Below are 23,803 nucleotides of genomic sequence, written 5' to 3'. Positions count from 1 at the left end.
CAGCAACTGGCCAAGCCAGTTAGCCATAAATGCTATTCAGAGCTATGAGCAGAGATGATCAGCTTTTTCTCAAGTCTGCCAGTGGATCCTAACAGCGCGGAACAGTGTGAAAGAATCCATCATCACCAATGGGTTCTGAAAGGCTGGGATACTATGAGATTAAGGGGACAGCGCAATGAGGAGGACAACACAAGCTCAAGGGCAGATTTGCCCCGGTTCATGATGTGGTGTGTTCAAGGACCCAAATGCAGCCTCATTTTTTCCAGTTGTTTTTTTTTTGACAGTTTTTTTTTTACAGTTCTACAAAACTTGTTCTCAGCCTCAACCCTCAGCCTCACACCACTGCAACGCACGGCTTCAAGAACCTGAGCTCACTGCTGTCTGGTGTGCAGGGAAATATTTGAAGTCAAATTGGCGTAAACGTTACAGCTACATGCGATAATACGTGACTCACATCCATACCAACCAACTTTACAGCAAGTTACAGCAATAAATAATGCACAACTTCATGCTTGTATCTCAATCCTGCTGTCTGCAGGTTGAACTGGAGGTTGTCAGTCCATCAGTGATAGCACAAGAGTCCATTCTGGAATGGAATCTTGGATCGAGAATTCAAGTTCATGTTCTGTGTTCACACATCTCTCTTGAATCAAAAGACCTGTTGAAGCTCATGAGACAAGCCAACAAAAAAACCTCTCTTACTAAGAAAATCAAGATGAGCAACTGGGGCAAATCGTCAAAAATGTCAAGCTCATTGTTTAATGAGCTCCGCCTGGAGGGTGAATTTTGTGACGCAGTCATCAAAGTGGCGGACGTGTCGTTTGCAATCCACAGGGTCATCCTGTGTAAATGCAGCCCGTACTTCATGTGAGTTATATCTGATATCTTGTGAATGTATATCCTTCAAATGTGCAGAAAGTAATAGTTAATGATCTGAAGTCTGAGACTAATCACAGTATGTAATGAGTTACATAGGTTCATGTAGCATTTGTGATGAAAAAAAAAAGCTTGACGTACAGGACAAGATATCAAATATTCGGTTGATGAAAGGTAAATGAAGGTTCTTGCTGCCATTCAGTTGATTACAACTAAATATCAACCTCCATGATGTGAAATTCGGGAGTGTTTGGGAGTACATTGATTGCAGATTGCAGTTTTTTTTTTTAATTTAAGTTGGATTTATTATTTGAACTCCACAGTAGTCCTCAGTTCTTTGCTTCTCCTAAATTGTGTTAATGCGTTAACCCTCTCACATTCTCACTTCTACAAACCTCCACCTCCTTCTTTCCCTCTTATTCCCTTTGTCCCGGCTCCTTCTCCTATTTATTTCTATTCTGCTCTTACCCAAAACACTTCTCTCTTTACCTCGCCCATCGGGTCTGTCAGAGGAGCAGGGTTTTGTCCCGAGACCAAGACTTTGAAAAAGCACATATTGCACAAGAATCGTCACCTTTGCCCGTGCACGGTCCTTCTGTTCAACTCTGATCCACATGTTTTCTAATGTGCATGTGGGCTGCCGGCTGTTCACACTCAGAAAGCCTGTTAATATGTTGATGTGTTTGGTAAAAAATGTCTCAAGACATTTGTCTTTTTAATCTCAAACACTGCCCATGGTTTACTCACCCGCAATAAATGAACGAATTGGACTCGATGTGCGCAGTAGTTGTTTTGGTTCAAATACCCATGATTACCTCTCGTTATGACCTCCAGTGACTCCAGTTCTTAGCCATGCTCGTGGTGGGGCTCAAGTGGTCGATTGGTCAATCCGTCAGTCCGTCAACTTTGCTACAGACTTGAATATCTCAACAAAACAACACTGAACACATTTCACAGATAACCTAACCTAACTACTGCCATGACATTTTCATTCATGATCCCCAGAGGATGAATTGTACTGACTCTGCTGATCCTCTGACTCTCCCTCCAGTGCCACCGTCGGGTCAACATTTCAGATTCTCCAGTACTTTGGTTCATGACTAGGTTTTTTAGTGCTAATTAGCAAATGTCAGCATGCCAACATGCTAAACTAAGATGGTGAACATAGTAAACATGAACATGTCAGCATCGTCATTATTTGATTCATTAACTTATCTCTTTCTCTTTCCTAAAGAACTGCAGAAAAAGCCTCACTCACAGGCGTTTGCGTGGCTGCGGAAACACATCTCACAAACACACACGTGGATTGACCAGAGGTCTCACACTGCAAAAACACACATTCAGAGCTTAGAGCACCATCTCTCAATCAAAATACCCAACAAATGCTGGAGGAGCAAGGCCACCCTGTCATTTTACTCACACAGTTCAATCTCTTCAGTCCTCATTGAAATGTTCTCCTTCGGTTGAATGTCATTTTAACCTTGTTGTTTTTTGAATATTGCACATTTAAGGCCAGCTATGCCCATTACAGTAGAGCACGATTCACAGAGAAGAAGATTGAGAGAGCTAACTGGCAACTTTGCGCAACCAAAGATGCTCTTTGCCAGGTGGCATGTTGTCCATTAGCAGTTAACGGTTGGCAGATGTACTTTCCTGATCAAGTGTTGGTTCATCCCGTTCATGTTAATCCACTGTCAGTACCAGGCTTCATCCCATTTTCTGCGCTTTTGACTGATGCTGTCTGAGGGAGACCCATGCGGAGAGGAAGAGGATGTGCGAGAGAAAGAGAGAGAGAGAGAAAGCTCTATAAAGCCTTCAATCCATCATGACCACTAATCAAATCCATGTCTGAGCCTCAGCCAAGTCCAAGCAAAAAAAAAAAAAAAAGTTCAAATATTTTCTTTTTTTTGTTTTTGTTTTTAAAGTTAGACTTGATAATAAAAATATCCCCATAGTCTAAATTATGAGATAGAAAGTCGAAGTTATGAGATAGAAAGTCATAATTCTAGATAGAAAGTCAAAATTCTGAGAATGAAAGTCAAAAGTATGAGATTAGAAAGTCAAAATTATGAGATTGAAAGTCAAAATTATGAGATTGAAAGTCAAAATTATGAGAATGAAAGTCAAAAGTATGAGATTAGAAAATCAAAATTATGAGATTGACAGTCAAAATTATGAGATTGAAAGTCAAAATTATGTGATACTTAAACAGTCATAGAAGCAGCTCTTTGGCTGGTTACTGTACATTTAACATGGAAATGTATTGTGAGTACATTGAAGACTACTTTAAACTGTGAATGCAGAGAGTTATTTAACAATATGTTACGAGTAGTTACATTTACAACCGGCCCTTTGTGGGCGACCATGATGCTGATGTGGCCCGGAGTGAAAATGAGTTTGAGACCCCTGCCTTAAAGAGTAAAATTTGAATCATCACAATAGAACAAATCTGACATGACATGACGTTTATGTTTGAAACGCTCTGTCCAGCCTTGTCAGGAACCTCTCTTACTAAGAAAATCAAGATGAGCAACTGGGGCAAATCGTCAAAAATGTCAAGCTCATTGTTTAATGAGCTCCGCCTGGAGGATGAATTTTGTGACGCAGTCATCAAAGTGGCGGACGTGTCGTTTGCAATCCACAGGGCCATCCTGTGTAAATGCAGCCCGTACTTCATGTGAGTTATATCTGATATCTTGTGAATGTATATCCTTCAAATGTGCAGAAAGTAATAGTTAATGATCTGAAGTCTGAGACTAATCACAGTATGTAATGAGTTACATAGGTTCATGTAGCATTTGTGATGAAAAAAAAAAGTTTGACGTACAGGAGAAGATATCAAATATTCGGTTGATGAAAGGTAAATGAAGGTTCTTGCTGCCATTCAGTTGATTACAACTAAATATCAACCTCCATGATGTGAAATTCGGGAGTGTTTGGGAGTACATTGATTGCAGATTGCAGTTTGTTTTTTAAATTTAAGTTTGATTTATTATTTGAACTCCACAGTAGTCCTCAGTTCCATAGTACTGTGCTTTTAAGCAGGTTAGTATTATGTAGTAGCATTGAGTATTTTGTGTCTTCAGAAAGTGACTTAATTCATTTCAAAAAGTAATTACACACACGTAACAGAGATGTTCACAGCTGCAAGAAAATGAAATGAATTGTCGATGGTGGTGAAACAATTCCAGAGAGATCACAAAAGATACAAAATGTAATATTACATATTTGTGACATTTATTTGGCAGTGCTAGTTACACATTCCGCTTCTGTGTATGTTCACTTAAAAACATTAATCTTGTTATCAATGTGAAGATGAGAAGAAAAATCTGAAGTCAGTTTTTTGAATCCTCTGCCTGTGTGTTGATCCCGACCTGCAGCGCTCTCTTCACACACACGTCACATCCAGACAAAAAGGTCTTCGACATACCCGGCCTGTCTCCTGACATGATGCAGCTCATCATTGAGTTTGCATACACCGGCTCTGTTTCTGTGACGGGGGAAAACGTGCAGGAGCTGCTGCTGGCAGCCGGTCAGCTCAACATAATGGGCGTGGTGCAAAGTTGCTGCGACTTCCTGGAGGAGCAGCTCTGCCCAGAGAACTGCATCGGCATCTTCCAGTTCTCCGGCATCTACTTCCTCACCGAACTGCAGCACAAGGCCTACTGCTACATCATTGACCACTTTGAGAAGGTTGTTTTCTCTGAAGAGTTCCTGCAGCTCTCAGTGCAGCAACTCACCGACATCCTCAGTAGAAACGACCTCAATGTGAGAAAAGAGAGCATTGCGTATGAGGCCGTCCTTCGCTGGATCGCCCATGTACCTGAAGAACGAACAGCACACATCGCAGTACTCTTGTCTCAGGTATGATAACCTTCTGTCACCAGATTTTGTTTAGACTTACATCTTCTGCATTTGGCTGATGGTGTTATCCTGATTGCAGGACAGTTAATTACATTTTAAAGCTTTTAAAATAATGTATTGACAATAACAGAAATATAGAAGGTCACCAGTCTAAAAGTTTTGAATGTTCAAGAAAAAAAGGGCGAATATTAGTCACAGTTAAAATAATTATAAAAAGCTACAGAGGTCTGGACACTGGACTCAAGTACAATCCTGTTTTCTCTGTGTAGGTTCGACTGGGCTTGATGAGTATGGACTACTTTAGGATCAACGTGATCTCTAATGAGCTGGTGAAAAACAGCATAACGTGCCAGCCCATGGTCAGGAAAGCCATTGCAGCTATGTGTCACTTAAAGACAAACAGACGCTCTCATCTCTGCAACCATCTCGTCCGTCCTCGCCTGCCTAACGCCGTCCTGTTGGCCATTGGAGGCTGGAGTGCCTACAATCCGACAAACTTGATTGAGGCATACGATGTCCGCGCTGACTGCTGGATCAAAGTGACAAACCATCTGGAGCATCCTCGTGCCTATCACGGCACTGTCTGCCTCAATGGGAGCGTCTACTGTGTCGGTGGCTTTGACGGTGTGGAATATGTCAACAGCGTCAGCAGGTTTGACCTGAGAACACACACCTGGCATGAGGTGGCGCCCATGAACCACCGCCGCTGCTATGTGAGCGTCACTGTGCTGGACGGGTGCATCTATGCCATGGGAGGTCACGATGGGCACGCACGACTCTGCACTGCTGAGCGCTACAGGCCCGAGACCAACCAGTGGAGTCTTATTGCACCAATGCAAGAGCATAGGAGCGATGCCAGCAGCACAACACTCCACAACAAGGTGGGTGAAGTGAAATAGCATCTGGGAGTAATTCAAGAGTAACAGAGTAGCATGAGAGGGACTGGAACATTGCTAATTTGATGTTCTAGCTGTTTGAAACAAGACTGCAATGTTGTCAAAAGAACCAAATTGTAAGAGAAAAGTCAAGTTACACAATTAGTGGTTCTGTTTGACCTTTTGAGGTCGTGTTGAAGTAAATGCACTAATTGGCCAGAGGGTAGTGTCAGACTAAAGGTCTTCAGCAACCTAAAGGCTATGGGAAGAGTTCGTGATGTTGTGTGCATGGAAGTGATAAGAGATGTGTGTGTGTGGCACTATTACATACTGTCGTTCATTTGTAAGGATGGTGTAAGTAGAAAGGCCAAACATGTTAAACATTTAACACATTTGACTACTTATTATATGTAGGCACTGACATAGACCTAACTAGTTGATTTAATCAGTTGTATGATTCTCAGCTGTAATTCACGAATCAACTTGCGATAGAGTAGAAATATATCAGTTGAATGTATAACCAGTTGAAGATAAGAGCCTCTGTTCTCCCCAGGTTTACGTTTGTGGTGGTTTCAATGGAACCGACTGCCTGCAAACGGCTGAGTGTTACAGCCCAGAGACCAACCAGTGGACAATGATTGCCCGCATGAACTACCAGCGCAGTGGAATTGGCATCATTGCTTATGCAGACCATGTCTATGCAGTAAGTACATAAAACAGCGACACGCTAACTGTGTGACATATGAAGAGATTTGGTCAGCAGTTGTTTTTTTAGTCTCAGAGAGTCAGAAAAAGTTGAGTTGCAAGTGTTCTTTTTTGCAATTGCGTTGAGAAATTGGTTCGATCTCAAACTTTTCCTCCCAAAGGTTGGTGGCTTTGATGACTCCACCCGTCTGTGCAACGTAGAGGCCTACAACCCTCAGAACAACACCTGGCGCGAAGTGTCCCCCATGTCAACTCCCCGCAGCAACTTCGGCATCGAAGTGCTCGACGATAAGCTCTTTGTTGTTGGGGGCTTCAGCGGCGTCACCACCTCCTGTAACGTCGAGTGCTACGACGTAGCAACTGATGAGTGGACTGATGCTTGTGACATGGAGATTTCCCGCAGTGCCCTGAGCTGCTGCGTGCTGTCCAACCTCCCCAACAGGGCCGAATACATTGCCCCCTGTGACATCCAGTCGCTGGATGATGTGTCTTTGGAGTCCTGAGCAGTGCCCCTGTGCCAAACATAAGACAATGAAATAAATGTCCTTGTGGATTAAACTGCTGTTACTCCAGAGGTTTCTTTAACTTTTCAGTTTGTGCAACTTATACACTTCATGTTCTGTGAGGCGGAGGCTGCATCCGAGCTGCAGACACAGGGTTGATCCAGAGTGCACTTATGGGCTGTATGTTTTGTATCTTGCGGATTTAAATGATACTTGTGGTTCATGTATGTGTTCAGGGGGATTTGGCTCTCACTGCAGAATTGTCATTTTAAGAGCTCCCTCACCCAGCAGAGCCTTTTTTTATGACCATTTGCTATAAATGCTCAACTCTGTGTCATAAGTGTTACTTGGCGCAAAGGGCTTACACAAATACAGGCCAACAATCCCAACTGTTACACACACACACACACAAACACACACAAACACTAACTTTCCCTGCTGAATGACCCCCCACCTTCTTTGCTTCTCCTAAATTGTGTTAATGCGTTAACCCTCTCACATTCTCACTTCTACAAACCTCCACCTCCTTCTTTCCCTCTTATTCCCTTTGTCCCGGCTCCTTCTCCTATTTATTTCTATTCTGCTCTTACCCAAAACGCTTCTCTCTTTACCTCGCCCATCGGGTCTGTCAGAGGAGCAGGGTTTTGTCCCGAGACCAAGACTTTGAAAAAGCACATATTGCACAAGAATCGTCACCTTTGCCCGTGCACGGTCCTTCTGTTCAACTCTGATCCACATGTTTTCTAATGTGCATGTGGGCTGCCGGCTGTTCACACTCAGAAAGCCTGTTAATATGTTGATGTGTTTGGTAAAAAATGTCTCAAGACATTTGTCTTTTTAATCTCAAACACTGCCCATGGTTTACTCACCCGCAATAAATGAACGAATTGGACTCGATGTGCGCAGTAGTTGTTTTGGTTCAAATACCCATGATTACCTCTCGTTATGACCTCCAGTGACTCCAGTTCTTAGCCATGCTCGTGGTGGGGCTCAAGTGGTCGATTGGTCAATCCGTCAGTCCGTCAACTTTGCTACAGACTTGAATATCTCAACAAAACAACACTGAACACATTTCACAGATAACCTAACCTAACTACTGCCATGACATTTTCATTCATGATCCCCAGAGGATGAATTGTACTGACTCTGCTGATCCTCTGACTCTCCCTCCAGTGCCACCGTCGGGTCAACATTTCAGATTCTCCAGTACTTTGGTTCATGACTAGGTTTTTTAGTGCTAATTAGCAAATGTCAGCATGCCAACATGCTAAACTAAGATGGTGAACATAGTAAACATGAACATGTCAGCATCGTCATTATTTGATTCATTAACTTATCTCTTTCTCTTTCCTAAAGAACTGCAGAAAAAGCCTCACTCACAGGCGTTTGCGTGGCTGCGGAAACACATCTCACAAACACACACGTGGATTGACCAGAGGTCTCACACTGCAAAAACACACATTCAGAGCTTAGAGCACCATCTCTCAATCAAAATACCCAACAAATGCTGGAGGAGCAAGGCCACCCTGTCATTTTACTCACACAGTTCAATCTCTTCAGTCCTCATTGAAATGTTCTCCTTCGGTTGAATGTCATTTTAACCTTGTTGTTTTTTGAATATTGCACATTTAAGGCCAGCTATGCCCATTACAGTAGAGCACGATTCACAGAGAAGAAGATTGAGAGAGCTAACTGGCAACTTTGCGCAACCAAAGATGCTCTTTGCCAGGTGGCATGTTGTCCATTAGCAGTTAACGGTTGGCAGATGTACTTTCCTGATCAAGTGTTGGTTCATCCCGTTCATGTTAATCCACTGTCAGTACCAGGCTTCATCCCATTTTCTGCGCTTTTGACTGATGCTGTCTGAGGGAGACCCATGCGGAGAGGAAGAGGATGTGCGAGAGAAAGAGAGAGAGAGAGAAAGCTCTATAAAGCCTTCAATCCATCATGACCACTAATCAAATCCATGTCTGAGCCTCAGCCAAGTCCAAGCAAAAAAAAAAAAAAAAGTTCAAATATTTGTTTTTATTTTTATTTTTTTTAAAGTTAGATTTGATAATAAAAATATCCCCATAGTCTAAATTATGAGATTAGAAAGTCAAAATTATGAGATTGAAAGTCAAAATTATGACATTGAAAGTCAAAATTATGACATTGAAAGTCAAAATGATGAGAATGAAAGTCAAAAGTATGAGATTAGAAAGTCAAAATTATGAGATTGACAGTCAAAATTATGAGATTGAAAATCAAAATGATGAGATACTTAAACAGTCATAGAAGCAGCTCTTTGGCTGGTTACTGTACATTTAACATGGAAATGTATTGTGTATACATTGAAGACTACTTTAAACTGTGAATGCAGAGAGTTATTTAACAATATGTTACGAGTGGTGACATTTACAACCGGCCCTTTGTGGGCGACCATGATGCTGATGTGGCCCGGAGTGAAAATGAGTTTGAGACCCCTGCCTTAAAGAGTAAAATTTGAATCATCACAATAGAACAAATCTGACATGACATGACGTTTATGTTTGAAACGCTCTGTCCAGCCTTGTCAGGAACCTCTCTTAGTAAGAAAATCAAGATGAGCAACTGGGGCAAATCGTCAAAAATGTCAAGCTCATTGTTTAATGAGCGCTGCCTGGAGGGTGAATTTTGTGACGCAGTCATCAAAGTGGCGGACGTGTCGTTTGCAATCCACAGGGCCATCCTGTGTAAATGCAGCCCGTACTTCATGTGAGTTATATCTGATATCTTGTGAATGTATATCCTTCAAATGTGCAGAAAGTAATAGTTAATGATCTGAAGTCTGAGACTAATCACAGTATGTAATGAGTTACATAGGTTCATGTAGCATTTGTGATGAAAAAAAAAAGTTTGACGTACAGGAGAAGATATCAAATATTCGGTTGATGAAAGGTAAATGAAGGTTCTTGCTGCCATTCAGTTGATTACAACTAAATATCAACCTCCATGATGTGAAATTCGGGAGTGTTTGGGAGTACATTGATTGCAGATTGCAGTTTGTTTTTTAAATTTAAGTTGGATTTATTATTTGAACTCCACAGTAGTCCTCAGTTCCATAGTACTGTGCTTTTAAGCAGGTTAGTATTATGTAGTAGCATTGAGTATTTTGTGTCTTCAGAAAGTGACTTAATTCATTTCAAAAAGTAATTACACCCACGTAACAGAGATGTTCACAGCTGCAAGAAAATGAAATGAATTCCAGAGAGATCACAAAAGATACAAAATGTAATATTACATATTTGTGACATTTATTTGGCAGTGCTAGTTACACATTCCGCTTCTGTGTATGTTCACTTAAAAACATTATTCTTGTTATCAATGTGAAGATGAGAAGAAAAATCTGAAGTCAGTTTTTTGAATCCTCTGCCTGTGTGTTGATCCCGACCTGCAGCGCTCTCTTCACACACACGTCACATCCAGACAAAAAGGTCTTCGACATACCCGGCCTGTCTCCTGACATGATGCAGCTCATCATTGAGTTTGCATACACCGGCTCTGTTTCTGTGACGGGGGAAAACGTGCAGGAGCTGCTGCTGGCAGCCGGTCAGCTCAACATAATGGGCGTGGTGCAAAGTTGCTGCAACTTCCTGGAGGAGCAGCTCTGCCCAGAGAACTGCATCGGCATCTTCCAGTTCTCCGGCATCTACTTCCTCACCGAACTGCAGCACAAGGCCTACTGCTACATCATTGACCACTTTGAGAAGGTTGTTTTCTCTGAAGAGTTCCTGCAGCTCTCAGAGCAGCAACTCACCGACATCCTCAGTAGAAACGACCTCAATGTGAGAAAAGAGAGCATTGCGTATGAGGCCGTCCTTCGCTGGATCGCCCATGTACCTGAAGAACGAACAGCACACATCGCAGTACTCTTGTCTCAGGTATGATAACCTTCTGTCACCAGATTTTGTTTAGACTTACATCTTCTGCATTTGGCTGATGGTGTTATCCTGATTGCAGGACAGTTAATTACATTTTAAAGCTTTTAAAATAATGTATTGACAATAACAGAAATATAGAAGGTCACCAGTCTAAAAGTTTTGAATGTTCAAGAAAAAAAGGGCGAATATTAGTCACAGTTAAAATAATTATAAAAAGCTACAGAGGTCTGGACACTGGACTCAAGTACAATCCTGTTTTCTCTGTGTAGGTTCGACTGGGCTTGATGAGTATGGACTACTTTAGGATCAACGTGATCTCTAATGAGCTGGTGAAAAACAGCATAAAGTGCCAGCCCATGGTCAGGAAAGCCATTGCAGCTATGTGTCACTTAAAGACAAACAGACGCTCTCGTCTCTGCAACCATCTCATCCGTCCTCGCCTGCCTAACGCCGTCCTGTTGGCCATTGGAGGCTGGAGTGCCTACAATCCGACAAACTTGATTGAGGCATACGATGTCCGCGCTGACTGCTGGATCAAAGTGACAAACCATCTGGAGCATCCTCGTGCCTATCACGGCACTGTCTGCCTCAATGGGAGCGTCTACTGTGTCGGTGGCTTTGACGGTGTGGAATATTTCAACAGCGTCAGCAGGTTTGACCTGAGAACACACACCTGGCATGAGGTGGCGCCGATGAACCACCGCCGCTGCTATGTGAGCGTCACTGTGCTGGACGGGTGCATCTATGCCATGGGAGGTCACGATGGGCACGCACGACTCTGCACTGCTGAGCGCTACAGGCCCGAGACCAACCAGTGGAGTCTTATTGCACCAATGCAAGAGCATAGGAGCGATGCCAGCAGCACAACACTCCACAACAAGGTGGGTGAAGTGAAATAGCATCTGGGAGTAATTCAAGAGTAACAGAGTAGCATGAGAGGGACTGGAACATTGCTAATTTGATGTTCTAGCTGTTTGAAACAAGACTGCAATGTTGTCAAAAGAACCAAATTGTAAGATAAAAGTCAAGTTACACAATTAGTGGTTCTGTTTGACCTTTTGAGGTCGTGTTGAAGTAAATGCACTAATTGGCCAGAGGGTAGTGTCAGACTAAAGGTCTTCAGCAACCTAAAGGCTATGGGAAGAGTTCGTGATGTTGTGTGCATGGAAGTGATAAGAGATGTGTGTGTGTGGCACTATTACATACTGTCGTTCATTTGTAAGGATGGTGTAAGTAGAAAGGCCAAACATGTTAAACATTTAACACATTTGACTACTTATTATATGTAGGCACTGACATAGACCTAACTAGTTGATTTAATCAGTTGTATGATTCTCAGCTGTAATTCACGAATCAACTTGCGATAGAGTAGAAATATATCAGTTGAATGTATAACCAGTTGAAGATAAGAGCCTCTGGTCTCCCCAGGTTTACGTTTGTGGTGGTTTCAATGGAACCGACTGCCTGCAAACGGCTGAGTGTTACAGCCCAGAGACCAACCAGTGGACAATGATTGCCCGCATGAACTACCAGCGCAGTGGAATTGGCATCATTGCTTATGCAGACCATGTCTATGCAGTAAGTACATAAAACAGCGACACGCTAACTGTGTGACATATGAAGAGATTTGGTCAGCAGTTGTTTTTTTAGTCTCAGAGAGTCCGAAAAAGTTGAGTTGCAAGTGTTCTTTTTTGCAATTGCGTTGAGAAATTGGTTCGATCTCAAACTTTTCCTCCCAAAGGTTGGTGGCTTTGATAACTCGACCCGTCTGTGCAACGTAGAGGCCTACAACCCTCAGAACAACACCTGGCGCGAAGTGTCCCCCATGTCAACTCCCCGCAGCAACTTCGGCATCGAAGTGCTCGACGATAAGCTCTTTGTTGTTGGGGGCTTCAGCGGCGTCACCACCTCCTGTAACGTCGAGTGCTACGACGTAGCAACTGATGAGTGGACTGATGCTTGTGACATGGAGATTTCCCGCAGTGCCCTGAGCTGCTGCGTGCTGTCCAACCTCCCCAACAGGGCCGAATACATTGCCCCCTGTGACATCCAGTCGCTGGATGATGTGTCTTTGGAGTCCTGAGCAGTGCCCCTGTGCCAAACATAAGACAATGAAATAAATGTCCTTGTGGATTAAACTGCTGTTACTCCAGAGGTTTCTTTAACTTTTCAGTTTGTGCAACTTATACACTTCATGTTCTGTGAGGAGGAGGCTGCATCCGAGCTGCAGACACAGGGTTGATCCAGAGTGCACTTATGGGCTGTATGTTTTGTATCTTGCGGATTTAAATGATACTTGTGGTTCATGTATGTGTTCAGGGGGATTTGGCTCTCACTGCAGAATTGTCATTTTAAGAGCTCCCTCACCCAGCAGAGCCTTTTTTTATGACCATTTGCTATAAATGCTCAACTCTGTGTCATAAGTGTTACTTGGCGCAAAGGGCTTACACAAATACAGGCCAACAATCCCAACTGTTACACACACACACACACAAACACACACAAACACTAACTTTCCCTGCTGAATGACCCCCCACCTTCTTTGCTTCTCCTAAATTGTGTTAATGCGTTAACCCTCTCACATTCTCACTTCTACAAACCTCCACCTCCTTCTCTCCCTCTTATTCCCTTTGTCCCGGCTCCTCCTATTTATTTCTATTCTGCTCTTACCCAAAACACTTCTCTCTTTACCTCGCCCATCGGGTCTGTCAGAGGAGCAGGGTTTTGTCCCGAGACCAAGACTTTGAAAAAGCACATATTGCACAAGAATCGTCACCTTTGCCCGTGCACGGTCCTTCTGTTCAACTCTGATCCACATGTTTTCTGATGTGCATGTGGGCTGCCGGCTGTTCACACTCAGAAAGCCTGTTAATATGTTGACAACACACCTGCGCAGAAAATCACCCCCCCCACCGACGACCAGGCTCTGTGCTTGTCCCCAGCCAGTGTGAGGAGCACACTGCTGAGGATTAATACCCGCAAGGCTGCGGGACCTGACAACATTCCTGGTCGTGTGCTGAGGGACTGCGCAGAGGAGCTCACGGATGTCCTCACCGACATCTTTAACACCTCCCTGAGCCAGGCTGTTGTTCCCACGTGCTTCAAGGAAACCACCATCATTCCTGTGCCGAAGAAGTCATCTCCAGTCTGCTTCAACGACTACCGCCCCGTCGCATTGACTTCTACCATCATGAAGTGCTTCGAAAGGCTGGTCATGAAGCAGATCAAATCCACCCTTCCTCCCTCCCTGGACCAGTTTCAGTTTGCTTACCGAACTAAACGGTCCACAGAGGATGCAATCTCCTCCGCTCTACACCCAGCCCTCACACACCTGGACACTAAGAACTCCTACGTCAGAATGCTGTTCATAGATTTCAGCTCAGCATTCAATACAATCATCCCCCAGCAGCTTGTGTGTAAACTTACAGACCTGGGCCTCAGCCCCTCTCTCTGCAACTGGTTGTTGGACTTCCTCACAGAGAGACCACAAGCTGTTCGGGTCAACAACAACACTTCGAACACACTAACACTGAGTACGGGGGCCCCCCAAGGTTGTGTGCTCAGCCCCCTTCTCTTCACCCTGCTGACCCATGACTGTAAACCCAACTACAGCTCCAACCACATCGTGAAGTTCGCTGACGACACTACCGTGGTAGGTCTCATCAGCCACAACGATGAGACTAACTACAGGAAGGAAGTGAACCAGCTGGTCCGTTGGTGCCAAAATAACAATCTCTTCCTCAATGTGGGGAAAACAAAGGAGATTGTTGTTGACTTCAGGAGAACCCACTCCCAACCCCCCCTCCCTCTGACCATCAATGGTGCTGCTGTGGAGCAGGTGAGCAGCACCAAATTCCTGGGTGTGACAATCACAGATGACCTCACCTGGAACAGCAACACCACTGCACTGGCAAAGAAGGCCCAGCAACGCCTGTACTTCATCAGGAAGCTCAAGCGAGCAGGAGCCCCCCCCCCCCATCATGCTCTCATTCTACCGAGGCGCCACTGAGAGCATCCTCAGCAGCTGCATCACGCTGTGGTTCGGAAGCTGCACCGCCTCCAACCGCAAGAGCCTGCAGCGCATTGTGAACTCTGCCCAGAGGATCATCGGAGTCTCACTCCCTACACTACAGGACATTTACAACACCCGCCTCACCCGCAAAGCACTCGGCATTGCGGGTGACCCCACCCACCCCTCCAACAGCCTCTTCAGCCTCCTGCCTTCAGGGAGAAGGTTCCGCAGTCTCCGTTCGAGCTCTACCCGGCTGAGGAACAGCTTCTTCCACCAGGCGGTCAGGATGCTGAACTCTCTCCCTCCCTCTCTCCTCTCGCTCCCCCTCTCTCCCCCCCTGCCATCTCTGCCATCTCTCCCCTGACCTCTCTACCCTCCCCCTCACCCACCTTTCCCCACTGCCTCAAATGGAACATACCAGGACATCTACTCCCCCTCACACCCTTCCCTCATCCAGCACCAGTCACTTTTTATTCTCTGCTGCTACTTGTTAATCCTTTATCTAGGCCCTTATGTTCTTAACTTTTTTTTTTCCTATTTTATTCTATTTTATTCTATTATATGTTATATGTTCATGTCTATATTACACTGTGGGACTGCAAGAAACGGCATTTCAAATTTTCTGTATGCATAACACATGTGGAAACTTTGACAATAAAGTGAACTTTGAACTTTTGAACTTGAACTTTGATGTGTTTGGTAAAAAATGTCTCAAGACATTTGTCTTTTTAATCTCAAACACTGCCCATGGTTTACTCACCCGCAATAAATGAACGAATTGGACTCGATGTGCGCAGTAGTTGTTTTGGTTCAAATACCCATGATTACCTCTAGTTATGACCTCCAGTGACTCCAGTTCTTAGCCATGCTCGTGGTGGGGCTCAAGTGGTCGATTGGTCAATCCGTCAGTCCGTCAACTTTGCTACAGACTTGAATATCTCAACAAAACAACACTGAACACATTTCACAGATAACCTAACCTAACTACTGCCATGACATTTTCATTCATGATCCCCAGAGGATGAATTGTACTGACTCTGCTGATCCTCTGACTCTCCCTCCAGTGCCACCGTCGGGTCAACATTTCAGATTCTCCAGTACTTTGGTTCATGACTAGGTTTTTTAGTGCTAATTAGCAAATGTCAGCATGCCAACATGCTAAACTAAGATGGTGAACATAGTAAACATGAACATGTCAGCATCGTCATTATTTGATTCATTAACTTATCTCTTTCTCTTTCCTAAAGAACTGCAGAAAAAGCCTCACTCACAGGCGTTTGCGTGGCTGCGGAAACACATCTCACAAACACACACGTGGATTGACCAGAGGTCTCACACTGCAAAAACACACATTCAGAGCTTAGAGCACCATCTCTCAATCAAAATACCCAACAAATGCTGGAGGAGCAAGGCCACCCTGTCATTTTACTCACACAGTTCAATCTCTTCAGTCCTCATTGAAATGTTCTCCTTCGGTTGAATGTCATTTTAACCTTGTTGTTTTTTGAATATTGCACATTTAAGGCCAGCTATGCCCATTACAGTAGAGCACGATTCACAGAGAAGAAGATTGAGAGAGCTAACTGGCAACTTTGCGCAACCAAAGATGCTCTTTGCCTGGTGGCATGTTGTCCATTAGCAGTTAACGGTTGGCAGATGTACTTTCCTGATCAAGTGTTGGTTCATCCCGTTCATGTTAATCCACTGTCAGTACCAGGCTTCATCCCATTTTCTGCGCTTTTGACTGATGCTGTCTGAGGGAGACCCATGCGGAGAGGAAGAGGATGTGCGAGAGAAAGAGAGAGAGAGAGAAAGCTCTATAAAGCCTTCAATCCATCATGACCACTAATCAAATCCATGTCTGAGCCTCAGCCAAGTAAAAACATTCCTCCCTTCAGGATTTAAATGAAAACTCCAAATCTTAGATTCAGAGTTGGAGCCATGGGGGACTTGTAGAGACAGGGATCCCCAACCTTTTTTTCCCTCCGCGGACCAGTTATATATTAAAACCCTCAGAGCCCCAAAACCCGCTGGCAGAATTGAAAAAGCATGTTTTCTTCAAGCTACACCGTTTATCCTCACCATAAACTGTAAAAAAAAACCTCATTATCGTCAGATTTTCCGACGCCCCATAAACACATGTGCAATGAACGCTGTGATATTTCTTCAAAAACATTTTATTCTACCTGTCTCATTTAAAATATCGCCCCAAATAAACCCTTTACTGTAACCAAAACCAGAAACAGCATTACATTCTGTTCTCCTCTACACAACTAGAGCCAGCATTTATTTGCTTGAGACCAACAGTTCAGACAAAAATTCTGTGAAACTTCAAACTGCAGGCTGCTGAGCACAGGACAGGAGAGGCTTGTAAAACTGTAAATTGTCCAATGTATATCGCACGTATGGAGCCTCCATTTTTATTTTCAACATTGTGAACACTTGTGGACTTGTGTTTGATATATAGATTCCATTTTTTTCCAATTTTTGTAAAATAAATGTAACTTTTTTTATGATTCATGGCATGTTAACTGTGTAATATCTCAGCTTCTAGCCAGCATTAGCATCTGCTCTCCCTAATCAAAATTAGGGAGCTCCCTAACCATGATTGTGCTGTTTCCATAGAGGTGCAGGACTTATACTGCAGTGAAAGACGAGGCCACAGAGAGTTAAATGTGACGGGTGCAAAAAAAACCGCCCCAAAACTGCTTGGGGTTCTGGCGGACAGGTCGACGGCGGACGAGGCGGTGGGGTAGTTTATAAGTAAATAGTTCATTGTCAGTATTTGAACTCAACACTCAAACAGATACCCCCCTCCAGAAGTACTGCCCCTTTCACTCCCACTGCCTGTCTCTTTATACGTCCATGGCCTTTCCCCGTACTCCCCAACGAGAATGGTGCTGTGGGGCCTGTAGGTCTGTCGCGAATCGTTTGAAGGTTCATTCATAACTTTGACATTTGAATTATTATTATCTAAGTCCATACATTTTCTAAACGCTCCAACTTCTTTGTGCGGACACTCTGAGCTTCTAGTTTTGAGAAAGACGCCCTGTCAACGCTTTTCTGCTTGTAAAAAAATGCCCCTCAGACACAAGTAAACCATCTCTAGAAGATCTGGTCCAACAGTCGAACAGGCTAAGAGTGGCTCCAGCAGGTTAAGCTGCGGATCTTCTTTAATAAAACACAAGGAGGTGAGGTTTTCTAAAAATCATGCAGGTAGTATTTTTCATTGAACCTACCTCAGTACAGCTGCATCCCCACACAGCTGTTTTCAATTCTGATCGTTTTTGGTTGCTCTGAATGGGCTGTCGGTGGATGGGTCTCACTGTGCGATGTAAGGCCACCGATAATCGATGGTTGTCAACTTTTATCTGGGACGGATCAACATTTCACAGTTTGCAGGGGCCTTTCAAGACAAATGCTGACACTTTAAAAAGGGAAATTTCATTCAAGGTTTGCACAGGATAATGTTTGCTTTAGTGAGCTAAGTCAGGACTACTGTGCATGTCTTCATTTGGCTACACTTGATCAATCTTTAAGACTGTCTGTGGTGGAATATTCCCGGCCTACAGCTTAGAAACAGTGGCTGTATTAGTTGTCACTGTGAATGTGACCCCTGCTCTGTGTTTTTTACAGCTCTTAAACCTCTGAGCCACAAGCAGTTTCAGGGCGTTTTTTTGCTCCTGTCACATCTTACTCTTTATGGCTTTGATTCATACTGGAATCTATAAGTCCTGCACCTCTATGGAAATGGCACAATCATGGCTAGAAGTAGAGATAACTCAAAATGTCTTCAGTATAACACAGGAAAACAATTTAATCTACATACCCAACATTTCAAGTGTCCACAAATATTACCACTCCAGGAAAGAAACAATGGAGGCTCTAGTGGAATAATACCACTGATGAAAACATTAATATCTGCTGTACATACTCCACATTGTTTATTTAAGATCAGATCAAACCAGACGATGCTCCTTGCACCATTTAGACTAATTCAAGCTTTTGTATTAATTCCTTTTATAGGCTTATTTTTAGTTTAGAAACCAACCTCACATAGCATTTTTCAAGGTGTAACATCTGTGCTGTGATTGTGATGCTTGCATTGCATTCGTTACAATACCGAGCTTAAAGTAAGACATTTGGCCAGTGTAGGGCACCGAAAAGTGATATCACTGGGCTTTGTGGTTATGAGAGGCATTTCACACATCCTGATGCGCCATGTTTCCACAAGGACACTAACTGTCAGATTTAACCAGTTAACTCATTACATTGTGCAAAATGCCTCTCCTGTAGATTTACTGCTCACAGCGAGCTTCACTGACACTGCAGAACGCAGAACTTCCATTGGTTTATTTTCTACATTGAAAAATGTCTTTTGGTGTGTTCTTTTTTTTTTCCGCACCCCCCCCCCCCATCCGTTTGACTTCCTCTCCTCCTGTTCCTCTCTTCATTCCACAGCCATCCCTGGCCCCTCTTTACATTACGCTTCAGCTCTGTTTCCCAGCTCCGTCGTCATGTCTACCATATGCTGCGTATGTTTCTGGGACCGCAGCCAAGGTTGAGTCAGGGAATTACATTGAGACCTGTCTGTGCCAAGAAACACTTCGTGTTGCTTCGGACATAGACATTTGTCATGTCCTCCAGAGGGAAAATCCAATTATTTGGCTGTGATGTTAGGGTATTCCCCCTGTATAGACACCTAGAACAGACACATGCTGTGTGTCCAATCAAGTTCTTGACATGTATTTGGGAACCAGATTTGGTTGATTTTTGAATCTCCTTAATGGAGAATATAGACTGAATAAAGTCCCCATGACATTAAATACAAGTGAATTTTACTGCCAGTAAAATGAATTGATACTGGAAACATAAAGACTCACATCGCTCAGGGTATCCAGCTACTGAACAGAACCACATTGAAACAGCCCAGTAATTGTTCTGCACAATAAATTATATGAAACTGAAGTGTATTTAATGCTCCCCACCTTTTGTATCACTTTAACTGTTAATGTGATGTTTTTTTTGATCACACAGCCTGTTGTCAGTACTTAAAAAGCTGAAAAGTGCTGAAGCTTGACTTCTCATTGTAGTTTGTTTCCTCTGATGTAGTCGGATATACAGTATCTGTCATTTGAAGTAATGTGTGTGTGTGTGTTTTAGCCATGAAGTGTGGAGAAATTTAACCCATTTGTTGTTTCATTAGTTTTGAGTCAAAATCAAATATGTTTAGCAATCAGATTGATTTCTGCAGTAGTTGTTTAAGATGCATTCATTGTATATGGTATGATATTCCATCCCAAATATATATATTCTGTATGTTGGTTCAACATGTAAAAAAAAAGAAAGGTTGTGTTACTCAATTCAAAATTTGGATTTGGACAGTGGGGGATTAAATACTGTTAAGAAACATGACCTGGTTCGGGTCTGACACAGTCGTGACGCCGTGAGAAAAAGAACGGCATAGTGTGTGGCCCGCGAATCCGCCAACATAAAAACAATGGACAATTTTGTTTTTTTCTTTCTTTTTTTTAAAAGTTAGACTTGATAATAAAAATATCCCCATAGTCGAAATTATGAGATAGAAAGTCGAAGTTATGAGATAGAAAGTCAAAATTCTGAGATTGAAAGTCAAAATTATGAGATTGAAAGTCAAAAAGATGAGATTGAAAGTCAAAATTATGAAATAGAAAGTCAAAATTATGAAATAGAAAGTCAAAATTATGAGATACTTAAACAGTTAGAAGCAGCTCTTTGACTGGTTACTGTAAATTGAACATGGAAATGTATTGTGAGTACATTGAAGACTACTTTAAACTGTGAATGCAGTGAGTTATTTAACAATATGTTACGAGTGGTGACATTTACAACCGGCCCTTTGTGGGCGACCATGATGCTGATGTGGCCCGGAGTGAAAATGAGTTTGAGACCCCTGCCTTAAAGCGTAAAATTTGATTCATCACAATAGAACAAATCTGACATGACATGAGGTTTATGTTTGAAACGCTCTGTCCAGCCTTGTCAGGAGGCAAAAGTGTGTAAAGCTGATTGAAAGCTCCGACACGCCTCAAAGGCGAGGTGAAAGGACACAATAATTATGGAGATGAGGGCACGTGCTTTTGGACAACCTTTTTTAAAGGCATCCAATGAATCGTGCTCTCGTTTGGAAAAACTAAAGTGGCTGTAAATTGTTTGTACAATGAAAAATGAGACCTTGAGAGAGAAGTTCAAGCTAACTTACTTTCTCAGCTCCGCACAGTTTGAGATGCTGTTACGGCCACTGAACAAACACTTTAATTGGAGTGTACAGTAACTGTGCTCTCATCCATCCAGACTGCAGGAGCAAGTTAAAACTCTTACACTCGCACATGTTTTCTCGTCCTATGACGAATAAGAGATACAACATTTAACGGCAATAACTGCCTTGAATTAATGTTAACAAGGGTCTTCCACAAGGGGAGGAGTTTCAAAGGATCATTGTCAGCACTTTGCCACCCACTTAGCTTTCCCACAGATCTACTAGACCAAGACTCAGCCTGTGAAGCCCATCAGTCTCTTGGTGAAATTAGAGTGTAACTCTACACAATCTGTTACTCCTTGGGAACGTTTTACCACCAGTAGTGTGTAGCTACAGTCTTGGATCTGTATTTCAGTCCAGTCTTGCCTTCATATCCTTTGGACATGAGGACGGCCCCTCTCATTGCCATGTTATAAAAGGATTCATGACCAGCTACAACCGTGTTGACGATAATCGTACACAAAGCATCTGCTGGTGGCCCGCATCCAAACCAGAGCTACATGAAATGGTTACGCTAATGGATCATCTTGCCTCATGTCGGCGCTCCGGTGTGGTAAGAGCCGGTATGTGCTGAATTTTCACACACTGGAGTCCTAAAAGGCTGTTGAGTCGGCGTGCAGGACATGACGTTCAGCTGTACAAATGCAGCATTTTCAAATGTCAGTGTCAGGCGACAAAATAGAATACGAGCATACAAATCCAATTGTCAGCTATAGTACATCAATGATTTGTGGAGCAGGTGTCTGTGGAAACCAGGCTCTGAAAAAGATCTTAATGTTCCCTCAAATACTTCAAGACATGTTTCCCTGTGTAATGTTTCGTGAGGAAGTGAACATCCTGACAGACAGGGTACAGGGTGTACTGTTCCCTCAGTCAGCCTATGATATACAGTAGGCGCTGTGGAGCTAGCTGATCGCTGTTCCCCTGAATACTTTGGGATGATGGCTCGCTCTCCACACGGGGACAAAATGACTTATTACTGTGTTAGATGGGGCAAACGTATATCCAGATGTGATTTCCTGCAGTTGAAGCTTTAGCCACAGCTCCGTACGAAGGCATGCCTAGATGTAATGCACATTCTGTATGTCTCACTGTCGCCCCGTTGACTTTTCACTTGGCTCGTTGACAGATTTAGCACTACAAATCACAGTGGCAGATATTGCATGAGACATCCAATGACACTATGCCATGTCTGTCTCTGTGTCAGTGTGGGCATGTGTCTTCCAAGCATTTATAATTACACTTACCAACGTACTGAGATCTGGGAATATATTTCATCCATCTAATTGTTCTGCGACAGTACATCAGACAGCCAGCAGTACACTGGGTAGTGGAGTAGTCTTAGGTTCTAGCTGGGTTGGTTAATTAACTTCCATCTCGGCTCACCTGCCTCTCCTCCCTGGGGTAGTTCTGTGGCCTTTGGTCCGGTGGGTCAGTCTAGTTGTTCGGCTGTGGGTGGTGATTGTGTCAATGTCCGCTGCACTTCATTAAATTGAAACAAGACTAAACTACTATAGTTTTCTCTAGTACTGACACATTTTAGTTAATAGACTAAGACTAAGTCTAAATTTGTTTAAAAAATGACAAACCAGTGAGTGAGCATCACCGTACTGTCTCTACAAAGAGTAACATTTAAACAGATTCAGCTCACAGTGGGGGTGACAGTAGTATTGACCCTGCCATTGAGATCAAGATGTCCCAGAAAAGACATTATGTATCTGGAGCAGAAAAGAAGATGAAAAGTGAAGATATATGATCTACTAGCTAATGCTATCTAACGTGCTCATCTTTCAGATCAGATTCACAAACTACATGTTTATTTTGTGCAATTATGTGCAATTCTGAAATGAATGAAATTTGGTACGCAGATGTTACATAATGGAGATGTAAAGAAGGCTCTTTGAAGTATACCCAAAACCCAACAGGAAGTCAGCCATGTATGTAATTCTGTGATCAAAAGTTATTAAATGTTAGTGTTTTCATGCAACATTAGGCCCGTTCGAGATGAACTGCAGTGTGGAAGTGTGGTTTTGCCACTTATTTGCCCCTGTGTCCCTGAAGGTGTCACATGAACGTGGTTGTGGCAGAGTACTGGATGCAGAGCACCTGGTCCTGGAGCTCCTAGGGAATAAAAGCTCTACTCCAGTGCTGCTCACATGGACTCATCCCTGCCAGCGACTGCTCGTTCATGCCTTGGCGCTGACAACACCCCACACTTCATTTATGCAGACGCATTCAAGTTTCCATTACTGATGTTACTGACTGACACACGTCATTATTATAGATACTTTTAACTTACCATCATCCATTGTGTCCTTTTCCGTATTTGTCATGGCCTAGGAGCAAGTAAGCTGAAACCTTTTTTCCTCTTTCAAAGTGCATAGTACAAACCAATACACACTGGCTAAAACTGTTCACAAAACTAAATTATAGTGAACCAGGATCGGCCAATGTTCATTCACACAGATACAAGGAAGAATAAATAAGAAAAACAATAGCTGTGCACTTCCACCATGTATACATGGACATCTCTAAAGCCAGTGGACACATTTCATGTTACATGTCAAAGGGCATAATGCTCCAGCTTCCAGTTTCACATGTATATGACACACGACTCCTCTCATACAAACACCGTGAATATTGGATGTAACAGTAGCTCTCACTTAGATAACACGTGTTAAAGAGTGTCGTCAGTCTCACTGTGATATGTTGTACATGGATCCATGCCACGTCTCCCATACTTTACACAGTTTGAGCAGTTCTTTCAG

At 43.2% G+C, this 23,803-nt stretch overlaps 2 protein-coding genes across 2 annotated transcripts; both read left to right on the top strand.

Moving 5' to 3' along the window:
- Positions 1–742: 742 nt before the first annotated feature.
- Positions 743–12,808, top strand: LOC306782103 (kelch-like protein 10; the record flags this gene model as incomplete). Its single annotated transcript, XM_079275294.1, has 5 exons — positions 743–867; positions 10,242–10,725; positions 10,995–11,606; positions 12,154–12,303; positions 12,467–12,808. 5 exons carry the CDS (start codon positions 743–745, stop codon positions 12,806–12,808), a joined length of 1,713 nt encoding a protein of 570 aa, XP_079131420.1.
- LOC306782621 (kelch-like protein 10) lies at positions 3,429–6,823 on the top strand (the record flags this gene model as incomplete). The annotated part of the gene is made up of 5 exons (XM_079276065.1): positions 3,429–3,553; positions 4,257–4,740; positions 5,010–5,621; positions 6,169–6,318; positions 6,482–6,823. The coding sequence occupies 5 exons, from the start codon at positions 3,429–3,431 to the stop codon at positions 6,821–6,823; spliced, it is 1,713 nt and encodes a 570-aa protein (XP_079132191.1).
- Positions 12,809–23,803: the final 10,995 nt, after the last annotated feature.

Source organism: Melanostigma gelatinosum, assembly GCF_949748355.1.
Source record: "Melanostigma gelatinosum genome assembly, chromosome: 9".
Taxonomy (NCBI): Eukaryota; Metazoa; Chordata; class Actinopteri; order Perciformes; family Zoarcidae; genus Melanostigma; species Melanostigma gelatinosum.
This window is presented reverse-complemented; position numbering and strand designations above follow the sequence as displayed.